Below are 18,371 nucleotides of genomic sequence, written 5' to 3'. Positions count from 1 at the left end.
GCCGGGGGGAGGGCGGCCAGAGCGCCCGGGGGAGGGCGGCGAGCCCTGCTGTGGCCCCGCTCTCCCCCGCGGCCGGAGCGCCCCGCCGCCCCCCTCCAGGTGCCGCCCCAAGCACCAGCTTGGGTGCCTGGTGCCGGCCCTGAAGGTAGTCAACAGAGTTTCACAGGGGATTCATTGAGCCCTGTTAGTTTAGAAACTAATGAAGAAGTTTATCCTTGTGAATTAATATAATTATAGAAAATTGCACAAAATGAGTGTATTTTGTTCTTTACAGGTAAAGAATCTCTATGGAGGAATAACTTGTGACATGAAGTTCATGGGTCAAATTCTTATCGCATATCTAAAGGAAAATTAACCTGGTTATGACATATGGCATGATATGCAGCACAACCTTAGGCCCCAATCCTGCAAACAGTTAAGCATGTGATTAACATCACTACCGTGAGTAGTAAGAATCAGAGCAATGTTTGCAGGACCAGGGCCAGAGCTCTAATAATAGGATTTCAAGGCAGATTGGTCAGATATTCAGAATGCCTGAATACATTCCCAAATAAATATGAAATTAAAATGGAGTTATGGTGGAGAATTCACATTAGTAATTTAGGGCAAACTACCTTACAGGAATGTTGAATTATCCCCAATCCAAATATTATTGATGTGGACATTCAAAGCTACAGTTACAGTTAAAAGAAATGTAAAGGTGTTAAGATACCAAAATACACAGTCAGGACACCCAAACAAATTTAACTCCACCTTGTTGTCATAGTATATGATTATTTGAAGCAGTTAGATTAAACAGATATGTAGAAACATTAAATTGTTCTCCTTCCACCCCCAACAGTGTTACTACAGTAGCCATCTTATGCTATAGGCAGCCAGTGGCCTCAGTGCCATTGACAACAATGGGAGATAGCAGCCATTTTGAAAGAGGACAACTTTTCATGGAATTCTCTAAAGAAAAACATTTCCTCTGCTCTGCGGAAGGAGAAACTTTCAGTTATGAAGAATAATGCCAAAAAATGTCAATTAATCCTAAAAAAATATTCTTCAAACATCCTATGAAAAAAGATTTTAGTCAGTTTTAGCTTTATGGGAAGTTCATAGTCTGTGTCATGCCATCATTATTAAGATCACCTCGGACAATAACAAAAAAGATCTGGCATAAGATGCTAATTTTTTTAAATGACTAATTCTGAAAATGAATTTCAGTGAGCCAATCCAGCAGTGCTCAGGCTACATGAAGGGAGTGTGAATCAGTTAGCCAGAAATCAGAATAGTCGAACATTTTCAGGGGCCTCAAGTTTCTCTTTAGGAATAGAGTTTCTTTCAACTAGAATGGAGAACCTGGTAGAACTGAAAGCAAGAAAACCAAGAAAAGGTCTGCCTTTGGGACAAACCCTTTCCTTTGGAAATTTGCATTATTTGGACTTGGCTGCTGGGAGAACTTATAGGCAAAGTTTTACAACTAGAAAGGGCTGAGGATTTAATGGCTAGGCTAGATAGATAGGAAAGATGTCTTCTTCTGTGTCACCTTTCAGTACAATTTTGCTATTCTTTAGTGGTCTGTTCTCCAATGACTGAAGTGTGAGATGAGGAGAATAATTGGAGGATTAAAAAAAAAGTGTTACATGTCTCAATCCCCCCGCCCCAATTATATCTTTTCTTTCCCTTCTTTATCATGCTGTTAAGCATTTTTTCCCCAATTTTTTTAAATAGCGATCACATAAATTGATAATCTTTTTAAAGAAATCTTTCAGGCTGCTTCATAAGACTTTGGAACCTCTTTAAAGAGGAGGAGCAGTCTAACCCCCAACGTCTTTGTCAGATCAGTCAGTATGGTGGAGGGAAAGCAGGACACTGAGGGGAGGGGGAATAGAGAAATTGCTGCTGAGCTTTCCCTCAGTGTGTGCACAATTTGCCTTTCCTTTACTTCAGTTCAGTCAATGTCGACAATAAGATAAAAATAACAGAGGGAGCTGTCTCTGCTGTGACCATGTCCTATACAGACAGACAAACACCCGGGAAAAATAAGTTTTAGAGGGAGAGAGAGAGAGACAGACTGAGGAAAGTACATCAAACTGACTCTGCCACAAGTCAGTTGGATGCAAAAGGTGAAGCAATCCATCACAAACTAAAGTATTCAGGGTGCAGAACAATGGTTTGGGTTCATGTGTAAATATGCTGCCTCTAAAGTAAAATTTTATTCACAGAGCCCTCCAAACATCATTAATGATGGTGGTGCAAACAAGGAAGTTAACTGAAAAGACGTGTTAATTTCAAGCTCTGTAACCCAATGGGCAGGTTCAATGTACCAAATAGAAAAGAATAAAATGTATAAAAATCCACCACATTTAAGAGTATTATGAACAAGGGAAGAGTTAAATATAAGCACTATTTTTTAAAAATGACTATTTAAATGTCTTCTTACACACCTGTCAGAATGAAGGTGACCCTACTGTATTCTTGTGAAGCACATCTTTCTTAAGTACTAAATTTATTGCTGAAGACTTCAGGGATCAGCAATTTTACTGTTTGAAAAATAACAGGATGTCTAAAAAAGGAATCATAAGACCTTTTGAAATTTTTGATAAAACCCACTTCTACTGTATATAGTTATTTTTTTCCCACTACAGCACAAAATGTTTTATTCTGCTTCCAAGAAGTAGGGTTTGCAGTAGAACCATATGGTCAATTCTGCAGCTTGAAATCTTCAGAAATCTCCCTCTCTTTTTTTGGAAGGAAGTACATTTTTTAATAGGAACACTGAAGCACTAGGGTAGTCTTTTTGGTTGTGGTAATGTCTTCAGTCAATTGCTCTAGTGCAAAGCTTACTCCTGGGGGAATTCTGCGTCACTAACCACATGCAGAATTTATGTTCCCCGCAGATTTTTTTTTCTCTGCAGAAAATACATTCTGCTGGAGAGGCACTGCAATCACACCTTTTCCCCATTGGGGCTACTATGGCACCAGAAGAGAAGGCAGCCGCTCAGCCAGCCACGGATAGGGAATGTGAGAGACTGCGCTTCTCACAGCGCCTTGCCCTCAGGACCAGGTAAGGCAGCTCAAGGTGTGGGGGGAACAGACAGAGCGGGGCACATGGTGGGTCACACAGACTGGGGTTCAGAAGGGCTAGTGGGGAGGACAGACTGAGGTGGGAGCACAGGAGCTAGTGGGATGACAGCATTGAACCAGGGGCTGAATGGGAGTGGGGGTGCAGGGACACATAGGGACGGGAGAGGAGGGCTGCAGGGGAATATGGGAATGGGGGAAGGGCATGGCTGAGTGAGGATGCAGGGACACATGGGGATGGGGCGAGGAGGGGTACAGGGCAACATGGAAACAGAGGGAAGGGGATGGCTGAATGGGGGTGCAGGGACACACAGGGATGGGGGAGGAGGGGTGCAGGGCAACATGGGGACGGGGGAAGCGGATGGCTGAGTGGGGGATGCAGGGACACACGGTGACAGGAAGAGGAGGGGTGCAGAGACACATGGGGACGGGGGAGGAGGAGTGGCTGAGTGGGGGTGCAGGGACACATGGGGAATGGGGACAGATGTGCCTGACTGAATGGGAGAGGCTAGGGGTCAGCCAGGGTCTGCATGGGGGAAACTCCCCAATTCCCTAACAATCCCTACCACCCGCCAAAAAAAACCAACCAACTGTTCCATACTTCTCCCACCCACACCCAACAACCTTCCAGGTTCACTCCCAGGCTCCTTCCTGGCAATTACTTCATAGAATCATCACAGAATCATAGAATATTAGGGTTGGAAGGGACCTCAGGAGGTCATCTAGTCCAACCCCCTGCTCAAAGCAGGACCAATGCCCAACTAAATCATCCCAGCCAGGGCTTTGTCAAGCCTGACCTTAAAAACTTCTAAGGAAGGAGATTCCACCACCTCCCTAGGTAACCCATTCCAGGGCTTCACCACCCTCCTTGTGAAAGTTTTTCCTAATATCCAACCTAAACCTCCCACACTGCAACTTGAGACCATTACTCCTTGTTCTGTCATCTGGTACCACTGAGAACAGTCTAGATCCATCCTCTTTGGAACCCCCTTTCAGGTAGTTGAAAGCTGCTATCAAATCCCCCCTCATTCTTCTCTTCTGCAAACTAAATAATCCCAGTTCTCTCAGCCTTTCCTCATAAGTCATGTGCTCCAGCCCCCTAATCATTTTTGTTACCCTCCGCTGGACTCTTTCCAATTTTTCCACATCCTTCTTGTAGTGTGGGGCCCAAAACTGGACACAGTACTCCAGATGAGGTCTCAACAATGCTGAATAGAGGAGAATGATCACGTCTCTCGATCTGCTGGCAATGCTCCTACTTATACAGCCCAAAATGCCGTTAGCCTTTTTGGCAACAAGGGCACACAGTTGAATCATATCCAGCTTCTCGTCCACTGTAATCCCTAGGTCCTTTTCTGCAGAACTGCTGCCTAGCCACTCGGTCCCTAGTCTGTAGCAATGCATGGGATTCTTCCATCCTAAGTGCAGGACTCTGCACTTGTCCTTGTTGAACCTCATCAGATTTCTTTTGGCCCAATCCTCCAATTTGTTTAGGTCCCTCTGTATCCTATCCCTACCCTCCAGCGTATCTATCACTCCTCCCAATTTAGTGTCATCTGCAAACTTGCTGAGGGTGCAATCCCCGCCATCCTCCAGATCATTAATGAAGATATTGAACAAAACCGGCCCCAGGACCGACCCTTGGGGCACTCCGCTTGATACCGGCTGCCAACTACACATGGAGCCATTGATCACTAGCCATTGAGCCCGATGATCTAGCCAGCTTTCTATCCACCTTACAGTCCATTCATCCAGCCCATACCTCTTTAACTTGCTGGCAAAAATACTGTGGGAGACCGTATCGAAAGCTTTGCTAAAGTCAAGGAATAACAAGTCCACTGCTTTCCCCTCATCCCCAGAGCCAGTTATCTCATCATAGAAGGCAATTAGGCTAGTCAGGCATGACTTGCCCTTGGTGAATCCCTGCTGACTGTTCCTGATCGCTTTCCTCTCCTCAAAGTGCTTCAAAATTGATTTCTTGAGGACCTGCTCCATGATTTTTCCAGGGACAGAGGTGAGGCTGACTTGACTGTAGTTCCCCGGATCCTCCTTCTTCCCTTGTTTAAAGATGGGCACTATATTAGCCTTTTTCCAGTCATCCGGGACCTCGCCCGATCACCATGAGTTTTCAAAGATAATGGCCAATGGCTCTGCAATCACTTCTGCCAATTCCTTTAGCACCCTCGGATGCAGTGCATCCGGCCCCATGGACTTGTGCTCGTCCAGCTTTTCTAAATAGTCCCGAACCACTTCTTTCTCCACAGAGGGCTGGTCACCGCCTCCCCATACTGTGCTGCCCAGTGCAGTAGTCTGGGAGCTGACCTTGTTCATGAAGACAGAGGCAAAAAAGGCATTGAGTACATTAGCTTTTTCCACATCCTCTGTCACTAGGTTGCCTCCCCCATTCAGTAAGGGGCATACACTTTCCCTGACCGTCTTCTTGTTGCTAACATACCTGAAGAAACCCTTCTTGCTACTCTTAACATCCCTTGCTAGCTGCAACTCCAAGTGTGATTTGGCCTTCCTGATTTCACTCCTGCATGCCTGAGCAATATTTTTATACTCCTCCCTGGTCATCTGTCCAATCTTCCACTTCTTGTAAGCTTCTTTTTTGTATTTAAGATGAGCAAGGATTTCACTGTTAAGCTAAGCTGGTCGCCTGCCATATTTACTATTCTTTCTACACATCGGGATGATTTGTTCCTGCAACCTCAATAAGGATTCTTTAAAATACAGTCAGCTCTCCTGGACTCCTTTCCCCCTCATGTTATTCTCCCAGGGGATCCTGCCCATCAGTTCCCTGTGGGAGTCAAAGTCTACTTTTCTGAAGTCCAGGGTCCGTATTCTGCTGCTCTCCTTTCTTCCTTGTGTCAGGATCCTGAACTCGACCATCTCATGGTCACTCCCTCCCAGGTTCCCATCCACTTTTGCTTCCCCTACTAATTCTTCTCTGTTTGTGAGCAGGTCAAGAAGAGCTCTGCCCCTAGTTGGTTCCTCCAGCACTTGCACCAGGAAATTGTCCCCTACACATTCCTAAAACTTACCTACTCAGCTACTCTGTTACCCCTGAGTCCCCCAAGCCTTTGCACTGCTTCTGAGGGAAGCAGAAAATATGTTTCTGGATTGTAGTTTAAATGAATTATTACTCAAAGTTTTGTGTTAATATGCCTAGTAATGAATGTATTTCTCAAAAAACATTTCCGGACTCTATTTGGTTGTCTATATTGTTACAGACATACTTGCTGACAGGTATTTTGGAATAAATGACCAAAATAATTAAAACTGGTGTCATTATATCATGTTATTTTGATAAATAAAATATGCAGAATTTTAAAATATCTGTGCAGAAGCTGAAATATTTTGGCACAGAATTCCCCCAGGAGTAAAAGCTGTCAAATGAATTACACAGAGCAAAATACTGAACATTACTTTGCAGATACTATCCAAGAGGTCCAATTACAAAGCTAAAAGAACAGTAACTTGGATTCATTACAACCAGGTTACCTTCTGATAACTATGTTAATAACTTGTGCTCACCATTGGAGCTGTTAAAGCAAAAGAAAGAGGAATTATTCAACAGAGATTTTAATGTAGATTTTCTATAGATCATGACTATCAAGATGTTTTGTCCCATGGAAATTTGGACACCATATTTGTAGCAGTTTATTCTTCAGTGTCACATCTGGTTGCAAATGTTGTACCCTTTTGAAGAGGGTGAACAATCTTTACCCATGGGACTAGAATTATGTAAAGAATTCCCAAGTCTGCTTCAGGACCCTAGAGGCTAAAAAGACCTCATGTCAGCTAGAGAAAAACTTCCATCATAGACTTGTAACTGTTTGAAAAAGTTTTCAAACAGATAGAGCCCAACACAATTTCAACCACTGTTTTCAGAACCTATGCTAGTATCCTGCCAGAGGGAAATCTATTGCATGTTTTTTTCTTATTTTTTTCTTTTTTAAAATTCCTTTCCATAACAAACAGTGAAATTGTGCTAGCTGGAAAACACATTGAGCACTTGTTACAAGTCTTGCAGTACAGCAACACAGGGAAAATTATTTCCTGACTTTCCCTTCAACTTTAGAATAATGTCACTTTTCACTCAACTTGCTAAGTATCTTAATAATTTATAGAAGTCTGAAACATACAAAAACTTCTGGAATTAATGATGCAATATAACAAGGTAAATTAATGCAGAGCTCAAACAAATGATTGAAAGATATTTAACTTACATATGATTAGATCTCCTTCCTCTGTTTGTCTTCTTTCCTATGACAGGAGTACCAAAATGTTCAGGGTTCGTGAGTGGGAGCTGATCTAATGTCTGTTGGAAGATCGTTAAACTCATTAAAACTCAAACCAATTTTTCAAGAGTTTATACAAAGTCTAAGTTTGTATACTTTAATAAATGTATTTTTTGTAACTGGAAAGTCTCCCTACTGACAATGTACTTAGAACAGAGACAGCACTGCTTTAAAAACAATGGCCTTGTCTTTTAGAAATTAACATTTCACAGAAACTAACTTCTTCCACACATTCTTTCACACACACACACCCTGAAGGCCCTGTTCTGAGACCACTTATCAGTAAAGGAGAACTGAAACTCAGGCAGCAGGTCTGACATCCTGATATGAGATACTCCCTTCCCTTTGCTAGATGAAGCACATTCTGCTTCTGAAGCACTCTTAGATCCACATCCCAATTATACATGTAAGGGAAATGGACATGTGTCCCTCATGTAGAAAAACTGAAGTTAGCAAGGCAGACCAACAGAGACCAGCAAACCAAATGAAGTTAACTTTCTTATCAATTAATGACAAAATATTACACAACTGTGTTCTTGCAAGAGTGAAGAACAGAGTCTGGCAAGAACAACATGTTCCTCAAAGATTCTAAAACAGATGTATTTAGGAAGGGGGTACTTACTGTCTGGAAAGGCTGAGAGAGCACGATATCTTAATTTAGGTCTTTTCAGCATGAGGGTGAAAAAAGAAGGATCTCACAGACCTCCAGCACCTTATATAGCAAGCCTTTGAAATGGGAGTCTTATGGAGAAGTCGTTCTCTGTTATCATTCACAATTGTAAATAATTGGTTGTTAGGGCACCTAGAGCTTTTTCTATTGGCATATTTTATTGTTATTTAAATGCAAGTTGACACAGTTAAGGGACAAACTGCATCTTAGAGCCCTTCTAGTCCCTCTCAAGTATACCCTCAAGTGACAGGCCCTATGTCTTGCACCTCACTCTAGATGGAACCATGCAACCAACCACTCTGGGATTTGGTCTCTAAGCATCAGGGCCCCTTTCCCAACTGTGTTAATGCAAAAGGCCCAACTGCAGTTGATGCCTGTAAGCTCTTTCACTCCTAGCACCCAGGAGCTGATTGAAGTGACAAGAACCCATCTTCAAAATACAGGTTTTTTTATTCCTTCCCCAATGGTACAAAGCACACAGATTAAAGGATAAAAACAATAAAAGGCATATACACCTGGGTCTTACTTACACCCTAATCTTTCCTTGCCAGCTTTTTAAATTCCCCTCACTCCAGCCAACCTCCATCTTCAGCTGGAAATAACAGACTGTCTTGCTTGCAGCAGGCTCTTTCTGTTTCTGTGTGTCCCCTTGCCAGCCTGTCAGCTCTTCCTGTCATTTCCTGGGCAGTTTTCTGGCCACTCACACAACCCTCATCCTTTTCTATATCCAGGATCCTGTAATGTCTTAGTGTTCCCTTTTCTCTCTCTCTTCCTAGCCTTGGCAAAACAGCTATGTCACCAGATTTGGGGCTGGAGGAGTCACTATTCATGGTAATAAACCTGACTATTGTGTTTGAATTTTCCTTGGGATGCCCCTTAGCTAGGCCATTATTATACCTTTCCTGCTTGGTTCCTTTAACCCTTTTTGATTTAACTCCATAGCAAGTAACCCATCATATATACACACATAAAGGCATGCATCATATTCATAAAAAACAAGAGATATTTCCCCCAGTTAGTTACACAATAAACAAATGTTACCAGACTACACTTCAAGAAGTGTGCAAACTTTCTTTGTCTTACATTCTCATTCTATGCAAGTTTCAAACTATGAAGAATACATCAGATTCTCATTAAAAATATTCTGTAGGTCAGACTGAACTCACTGCAGCTGATGAAGCCCACCTCTTTCAAACCAAAAAGCAAACACACATCTGTCTGTGACTGTGATGGAAGTTACATATTTACTCTACACAGAATGATGGGCATGGACAGAATTAAAACCCTAGCTCAGAACAAGAGAACAGCACCGTGGCATAATTCTAAGGCTATGTCTACACTACAAATTACTTTGGCATAATTTACGTTGTTTAGGGAGGGGAATAATCCACAACCCTGAGCAACGTAAATTATACCAACCTAAGCACTGATGTAGACAGTGCTATGTCAGCAGGAGAGCTTCCCACTGACATAGCTACCACTGTTTGTGGAGGCAGGAGTTATTAAGTCGACGGGAGAGCTCTCTCCCGTTGGCTTAGAGCATCTTCACCACAAGCGCTACAGAGGTGCAGCTGCACCGCTGTAAATGATGTACACTAGAACCTCAGAGTTACCACTGTCAACCACACCCCTCCTTTGGAACCAGAAGTATTCAATCAGGCAGCAGCAGAAACAAAACAAAAAAGCTAGTACAGTACAGTACTGTGTTAAATGTAAACAACTAAAAAATAAATAAAGGGAAAGTTTAAAAAAAAGATTTGACAAGATAAGGAAACTGTCTGTGCTTGTTTCATTTAAATTAAGATGGTTAAAAGCAGCATTTTATTTCTGCATAGTAAAGTTTCAAAGTTGTATTAAATTAGTGTTCAATTGTAAACTTCTAAAAGAACAATCATAACATTTTGTTCAGAGTTGCAACCTCCATTCCTGAGGGGTTCATAACTCTGAGGTTCTACTGTAGTTTAGACATGGCCTAAGTGCTGAAGAAAGTGGAGGTGCAATTTTAACTTCCAAGTGTAAAGGAATACATATCATGAACCAATTACTAGAACTGCAGAGTAAACCCCCAATTACAGTGAGGAAACTGGAAATCAGTGATTTTTGGCTAAACACCAAGTGCTCAGATACCCGAAAAGGGACTGGCAAAAATGAAAAGTAGGAGAGGTTACCTTAAAATTAGGTTTCTGCGAATCAGAGACAATAATCTGGACTGATGGACATTCTTGTTCATACAGCAGGAAGGTAGATTAACCTATATAATAATCTTGGCCAAAATTTTCGAATATGGATTCCTAAAGTTAGGCTCCTAACCCCATATTTAATATATATAAGCAGCCCGATGTTCAGAAGCACTGAGAAACTACAAATAACAAAAATTCAACAGGAGCAGCAGATGCTCATCATCTTTGAAAATTAGGCCACTGATAGTTAAACCCATATTTAGGTACTTAGGAGTTTAATGTTAGGCACATACACTTGGAATTTTTAGTGAGAGAATTTGAGCACCTTAACAAAGGCACAGTAAAAATGCCTAATTCACAACAACTGAACAACATGCTCAATTGAGTATAGCACAGAAAGAATTTTCCTACTGAGCAGAACACTTTCTCAAACAGCTCTTTGATAAATTAACATGCTCACATATATTGGTCCATCTGCTTGTCTGTCTGTTCACACGGTCTTGTGTAATAAGCAGAAATAAACATCTGACTTAACACTGTAATTGTTTAGAAAGCATTTATATATTTTAGAAGTAATTAGTTTGTAGGCTAGAAAATCAAACAAATATGAAAAGATTTTTTATTTCTGGAGGGACAAACATTTCTTCAAAATAACAGGTGATAAGAGGCTATAATCTACCTAAAACAACAGCACACAGATGTATCTGAGATTTCAAATTTATTAGCTATTACAACAACATTTACAAATTAAACATGGTCATTTGCACCAGCTCCCATTAAAGTGTAATTATGTGAGAGGATACAAATCATGTGTGTCATGCACTACACTGTAGTATCTTTTTTCAATCAATGCTTACTGAGAAAGCTAAGAAAAGTATTTCTAGCAAAAATAATTCAACTTATAAAGTAATATCACTATTGAACCCCATTATGCAAAAAATAAATATGAAGTGTCAATTTTGAAGGCAACTTTTAGTTTGGAGAAGTCACTCTCAAATCTTATTTCTGGGTGTAAAGGAATGAGCTAGACTTTGTGGATTATATTTTGCATAGTCACAATTTTAGCAGCATTAAAATATTTAGCCTTTGAAAGTCTAAGGCACTAATTAAACTGATGAAATTGGGATGAAAGGCATTTTTTTGATTATTTTTAAATATAAACACTGTGGAATTAAGATGTGTTCATTCTGACACCAATCACTTACCTCACTTTCAGCAAAATGTCTTTCTCCTTTCAGGCAAAGAGAAGAGCGTCTAAGAGTCTTCTCATCCCCATCATCAAATACTGTCACCAGGGGAAAAAAGGAAAGGCAGATTATTAGTTAATAAACTGAAAAAAATACTTGGTCTGTATTTTCCTGCTATGGAAATATCCTTTGCTCAGTTCCCTGAATATTTTCCCTGTATGAAATCCAGTACTCTCTGTGACGGGGCATTGAGAACCACCCTTTCTGAACATGACACACCCAACCCCAGTTTCATCACTAAGAGGGAGCACCAAACTAGATGGTAACTGTACTTTTCTATAGTTCTAGAAGTGTTTCAGGGACCTAGAGGATTGAGATCAACTATTACTCCAGGGAACTTGTGTAGTTTGGCTGTAATCCCAAAACCTGCAACATATGTGTGTTTCCGCAAGCTGATTAGAACAGGAGAAAACTCCCCGGTATGCCTAAAACTTGGTAGGTACCTGCATTATGAACCCTGGACAGTTAGACTCTGTATACTGTGTTTATTTTGACTAATTTATTTAACTCCTCCCCAACCCCTGGCTGACGGCATCCTAATAATAGAGAGCATCTTCCTTTTCTTTTGTTAAGCTGTATAACAACATGAAGTCCCCACAAGAGAATGTCTTATCTGGCCAAAAAGCATGGTGAAAAACCATGTAGAGAGCAGATGCTAGCTCTGCCACACTTGCATATTCTTCTTCTTTACCTTCAAAATACACCAGCAAGGCAACCTTTCCAGTTTTCTATCAGACAGAAGTACAGTAGTTTACTGCATTTAAAGGAACTATCCTGAAATTGAAAATTTCAAAGGAAACCAAGAGATCAAGGTTTCAGGGAAAGTCACTGAAATGCAAATCAGCTATTCCAAGATCTTAGAGAAAGGAGGGACTTGCCCATCAGCAGGCTTATTCTTGAAGATGTAGAACTCTATGCAAAAGCTCTGGACACCAAATAAGCCAGGTGCTTGTACATACACAAATGATGTTACAAAGATCAGAAGTGTCAAGGGCATGACTTAGTCCTTGTCCATACACCAGTAATACTGCTTTAACTATATATTGGTATAGTTAAAATGTAAAATGGTACCAACCCCACACACCTTAACAGTGTGGACTCTTATCAGTATATAAAGGTGCCTTATACCAGGGGTTCTCAACCCTTTTCTTTCTGAGCCCCCCCAACATGCTATAAAAACTCCACGGCCCACCTGTGCCACAACAATTGTTTTTCTGCATATAAAAGTCAGGGCTGACGTTAAGAGGTAGCAAGCAGAGCAGTTGCCCGGGGGACCAAGCCACAGGGTGCCCCATGAAGCTAAGTTGCTCAGGCTTCCGCTTCAGCCCCAAGTGGCGGGGCTCAGGGCCCCTGGCTTCAGCGCTGCATGGCAGGGCTTAGGCTTTCTGCCCTGGGCCCCAGCTTGTCTAACACTGGTCCCACTTGGCAGACCCCTGAAACCTGCTCGCGGCCCACCAGGGGGCCCCAGACCCCTGGTTGAGAACCACTGCCTTATACTACTATAGCAAAGGGAATAACCTATACTGGTAAAAGGCACCTTTGTTATAATAGTAATATAACTGGACCCAAGCTAGGGATTGTACTGATTATTTTGGTAGGAAAGACTCATGCCCACATCAAAACCTGAGTGTAGACAAGGCCTTAGCCCTACAAAAGCGAGGAAGGTTGACATGCCTTTAAACGGTTCCCCACTGTGCCTAGATATTGTAGAACATACAGTTTTCAAGCAGTTCCCAAATGCATGATTCTATAAAGACTCTGAGCCACAAACTGAATTAATCTCTAAGGTGTAACAATTTGCTGTATAACTGCTATGGTGTTTACTGTTTGCCAAGTGAAGTTTTCAGCAGAGGAATTTGTGAGCAAGGTCACTCTCTGAATTAGTGATGTCACCCAGTACTTCAAGATGGCTGGGTGCTAATGTAAATTTAGACAAACTTGCTGAATAAGGAAACTGATCATTATGGAGTCTGACAGGAACACACAGCTCTCAACCAGACTTTCCTCAGATCCACAGATACCAATATCTCCAAAGTTTTTTTTTCAGTCCTGCTTCTATTCACCCGCCTGGTAAAGTATATTCCTAATCTGCTGCTGCTACGAATGTCATTTCACTCCCGAACTGCATTAGACATGATGAAGTTGGCAGCTGTGATACCAACTTTCACTGATCCCATAAGATTGGCATCATCCTATCTGGTAAGCACAGTATCTTCAATCACATCTCCAGGTCAGCTTTCTCCTCCCTTCTTTACTTCCACCTTCCCTTTCTTTCTCAGGCTCAATCTTTGACAGCTGCACATGTCACTTTGAACCTCAAACTGAAACTCCTTGCGCCAGCTGCCTCCACCATTTAGCCCATATCTATTTCTACATCACTTACTTTGGCAAACTGCTGATTTCATGCATTTGTCACATCACATTTTACAATTCCATCCAAATTTCAGGCTATTTGGAACTCTGAAGTATACTTTTTATTTACATGTCCATACACTATTGCTTCACCACCTCACTAACTCCCATGTCCACTTCTATATTATGAAAACCTCTTCTTCATGGCCACACCCTTCTCTATTACTCTGCCTCTTCCCCTTCATTCTATTTTGGCCTCTGTTCTGTCCATGTCCCGCCCTCATCCTACTTTCTTATTCCATCAGATAATTTCTATGTAGTAATACCTACCGGGAACAACATACTTATCTCACAAAATCTCCATTTCTTTTAAAAGAGAAAAACCGGTTACCTACCTTTCATAACTGTTGTTCCTCGAGATGTGTTGCTCATGTCCATTCCATTCTAGGTGTATGCGTGCCCACATGCAGTCGTCAGAGATTTTTGCCTTAGTAGCATCCGTAGGGTCAGCTGTGGCGTCCCCTTGAGTGCCCCACCCATGCGCTGGTATATAGGCACCGCTGACCCTATGCCCTCTCAATTCCTTCTTGCCAGCAACTCCGACAGAGGGGTAGGAGGGCAGGTAATGGAATGGACATGAGCAACACATCTTGAAGAACAACAGTTATGAAAGACAGGTAACTGTTTTTTCTTCTTCGAGTGCGTGCTCATGTTGATTCCATTCTAGGTGTATCGGGATGTAACCTGAGGATATTACTTTGAGCACCCAACGGTCTGTGGTCAGCTAAGACCAGGACAACCGGAAGGGGCAGAGGCAGTCGAGGAAAGAGTGGGAGGGTGGATCCTGGGAGGTGACTGGGGCATCGTCCTCAAGGGCACCCTCAAAATGACTGCTTCTGGAAGACCCAAGCTGAGTAGACGAACGGGAAGATGACGGGTGTTGCTGCTTAGACCCCTTGTCTCTATCCTTCCTCCTGTAGGTGCCCAGCCAGGGAGTCCCCCAGGACCTAGACTGCGGAGGCGGAGGAGTTGGAGGGCGGAACGGCTTCCTGGCCTGGTGAGGAGTATGGAGGCCCAAGGAGCGGAGAGTGGCATGGGAGTGTTTAAGGCCATGGAGTCTCGAGTCTGTGATCTCAGAGAAGAGCCCCTCCTCTCAAATGGGAGGTCCTGTATAGTGGCCTGCATCTCCTAGGATAACCCAGAGGACTGCAATCAGGAGGTGCGCCTCATGGCTACAGCGGAGGCGACCATTCTGGCCACTGAGTCAGTAGTGTCCCAGTCCATCTGAAGGGCCCCCCTTGCCACAACTGTGCCTTCTTCCACCAAAGCAGCGAACTCCTGAGCTCAGTCCTACAGAAGGGCCTCCTTGAATTTGTTAAGGGAGTCCTACAGGTTAAAATTGTACCTGCCTAACAGACACCTGAAATTGCAGGCTTGCCATCAAATAAATCTTTCTGCCAAATGCCAGTCTCTTGGCATCTTTGTTTTTCAGCGTGCCACTGACTTGGCCCTGCCTATCCCTTTCATTAATAGCAGTCAATATCGACCAGTGATGCCACAGATATTCGAACCCTTTTGCAGGGACATAACTTTTTTTCAGCCTTCTTAGAAGTAGGCGGAATTGAAGAGGGGGGTGCGCCACAGTGATCTAGCAATCTTAAGGATGCCTGGGTAGGAGGGGCAGTGCAACCCAGGCCGGGGTGGATATAAAGTTAAAGAGGTCGTCAGACTCCTCCGGGACCTCCTCAATTTTTAAGTTCAAGTTCGTAGCCACCCTCTTAAGGAGAACTTGGTGCTCCTTGAAGTCATCGGGGGGCTGCCTGTTTAGGAAGGAGATGACGACGAGTGCACCGCTGGGGGAGGGGTGGGTTCCCCTTCCTTCTCCGGGGACAGCTCCTTAGGTGCTGGAGTCCTGTGCGCTGCCCCCCAAGTTGGATTCAGTACCAGCGGCGGTTTGTCCGAGGCAGTCAGGGAGGACTGGTGGGAATACAGGACTGGCATTATGGGCACGCCCCACGGGTTCCAGTATGGCCATTGAGCGGGCCATTGTCCCTGCTGCCATGCTGTCGCTGCAGGTGCTGCGCCAGCTTTGCAGTTCGGCGGCAAATCACCCCTCCTTGGCGAGGAGCTGAATTCCCGGTCCGAGGCCGACCATTGCCCTTACGGAGACCAGGGCGGAGACATCGAGGCCTGAGTCTGCCGACTGACCCTGGTTGGTGACTAGTGAGGTGAGGACGAGGATCGGTGCCTGCCCGACAAGCGGAACTGAGGGGATGGAGACCAGTGCTGCGACAGGGAGCGATCCCGCCCCAGTGGGGACTGATGTCTTGGAGACCATCTGGGCAAGGGTGACTTGCACAGTGGTGATCTTTGGAGGGCAGCTCGCTGGTATCGGTGCTACGGCGACTGGTGCCTCGACTCCAGTGTCCTATATGTTGTAGGGGGAGAGCGCGGCGTCGGGGACCTGGGTCTTCTGACCCGAGACCGGGAATGTGGTACCGGGGTCCTAGGCCACGGAGAAAGGGATTTAAGCCTCCGGTCTGGGGACAGAGGGTGCTCCACTGCCCTATGGGAGGTCTCATGACCGGTTTGCCCTTAGGCATTGGGGCCTTAGCTGAGTCTAGCACCTGGCATGGTGTCAGACGGCTTGTTCTTTAACCACGGGGCCACTTCAGGCAACGAGGGACCTAGGAGAAGCCGGGGTCCCCTGCCGCTCCCGGGAGTCAGAGGTGGATCCCTGGCCGGGCTGGAGGGTCCGATCTCAGCAGTACCCTCATGAAGCCCCGGGGCAGGCACATGGCCTGACATAGGTCTTTTGCCCGAGGCTGCTTTCCCTTCTGGTGCCGGGGGGCTCTTCCTCTTTTGCCGCTTCTTCGGCGCCGGTGAGGGGGAACAATGTCTGATGGAGCCAGTGATGGCGGTGCACTCTGCACCAATGCCGAGCTGTTCGGTGTGGGATCAGAGTGGGAGGGCTCCGACGCAGGACGAAGCGCAGTCTCCATGAGGAGGGCCCTCAAGCGGATATCCCACTGCTTCTGAGTTCTAGGGCGAAGTTCTTACAGATTCTGCACTTGTTCTTTCTATGGGACTTCCCCAAGCACTTCAGACAACTGTCGTGGGGGTCACTAATAGGCATCGGCCTGTTGCATGACGAGCAACCAGAAAATCAGGAGAGCAGGGCATGCCCCACTCCGGGGTGAAGTCCCAGCCGGGACTCTAACTACCGAACTATCTCACACTTAACTTAAAGGCTAACTAAGTACCTAAACTATATACTGGGGTGGCCAAACTTACTGACCCTCTGAGCTGCATACGACAATCTTGAGAAGTTCGAGAGCTGGAGCGTACCTGCCGGGGCTCGGGGCTTCAGCCCTGCTCCTGCTGAAGCCCCAAGCCTCGGCGGACATGCTCTGTGGGGCTGAAGCCCCGAGACCCTCTCTCCCCACTGGGCAGAAGCCCTACCCCACCAGAGGTCCCAAGGCAGAGGTCCCAAGCTCCCCCCCACAAGTCTGATAGGTGAAGAATGGGGGGTGAGTGTGGGGGGCTCTCAAGGAGGTGCCACTGCCGACCCTACGGATACCACGAAGGCAAAACTCTCCAACGATTGTGCACATGGGAGCACAGACACCTAGAATAGAATGGACATGACAAGCACTCGAAGAACTATCACTCTGCTCAGAACTCCACTTAGCACACACTTCCTGAAGTCAGTTTTCATCTGCCAGTTCTCCAGCATCAGTTTACAATTAGCAACCCTTAATAATAAATGGTCACAATTGCTAATATTTTTCTTTATGCATAATTGCAGCTAATGATGTGCATGAATGTATTATAAATCTTGTTTTATATTATGCATCCCTGTGTGTAACAGATCAGTCTACCAGTTTAGAAATGTTAGAGGTCATGGAGTCCAAAATAAGCTTCATTTAGATCAGCCAAAAACATGGTCCATGCACAAGATCCCCACAGCAACATTAACCTATGTAATGGGAGAGACTACCTGTCAAGGGGAGCCTTCACCTTAAAAAACTGCCATCAGTCAGTCTCCCCCTAATCTCTTTGTATGATGGAGCTCAGGGGGGGAGAGGACAAGTTTCTCAGTACAGTAACTCCTCACTTAAAGTCGTCCCGGTTAACGTTGTTTCGTTGCTGATCAATTAGGGAACATGCTTGTTTAAAGTTCACAATGCTCACTTATAATGTTGTTTGGCAGCTGCCTGCTTTGTCCACTGCTTGCAGAAAGAGCAGCCCGTTGCAGCTAGCTGGTGGGGGATTGGAACCAGGGCGGACCGGCAGCCCCCCATCAGCTCCCCGCTCCCCTAAGTTCCCTGTGCGGCAACCGCCCAGCAGGCTATCAATTGCTGGGCAGTTCAGCTGTCCTTCGCCCCACTGCCATGTGCTGCTCCTGCCCTCTGCCTTGGAGCTGCTCCCGGGAGCCTCCTGCTTACTGTGCAGGGAGGGGATGAGGGGGACTGTCAGGGTGTCCCCCTCCCCCCTGCTCCTGCTCCCCGCTTACACCATCTCTCTATAGAGCGGGGGGGGGGGGGGC

The 18,371-nt window shown here is 44.7% G+C and overlaps 1 protein-coding gene across 1 annotated transcript in view; it reads right to left on the bottom strand.

Annotated features, from left to right (window-relative positions):
- The window catches only part of ARID4B (AT-rich interaction domain 4B), a 138,266-nt gene that overhangs the window by 67,088 nt on the left and 52,807 nt on the right, over positions 1 to 18,371 (bottom strand). Inside the window, exons 6-7 of the mRNA XM_026649674.2 lie at positions 11,429 to 11,508; positions 7,302 to 7,393 (exon numbers count right to left, since the gene is read on the bottom strand). Of these exons, the coding sequence (XP_026505459.1) occupies positions 7,302 to 7,393; positions 11,429 to 11,508 (172 nt within the window). The remainder of the gene's footprint in view (positions 1 to 7,301; positions 7,394 to 11,428; positions 11,509 to 18,371) is intronic.

Source organism: Terrapene carolina, unplaced genomic scaffold (assembly GCF_002925995.2).
Source record: "Terrapene carolina triunguis isolate 2854851 unplaced genomic scaffold, T_m_triunguis-2.0 Scaffold85, whole genome shotgun sequence".
In the NCBI taxonomy this organism is placed as follows: domain Eukaryota; kingdom Metazoa; phylum Chordata; order Testudines; family Emydidae; genus Terrapene; species Terrapene triunguis.
The sequence above is the reverse complement of the archived record's forward strand: the minus strand, read 5'-3'. Positions and strand labels throughout refer to the sequence as shown.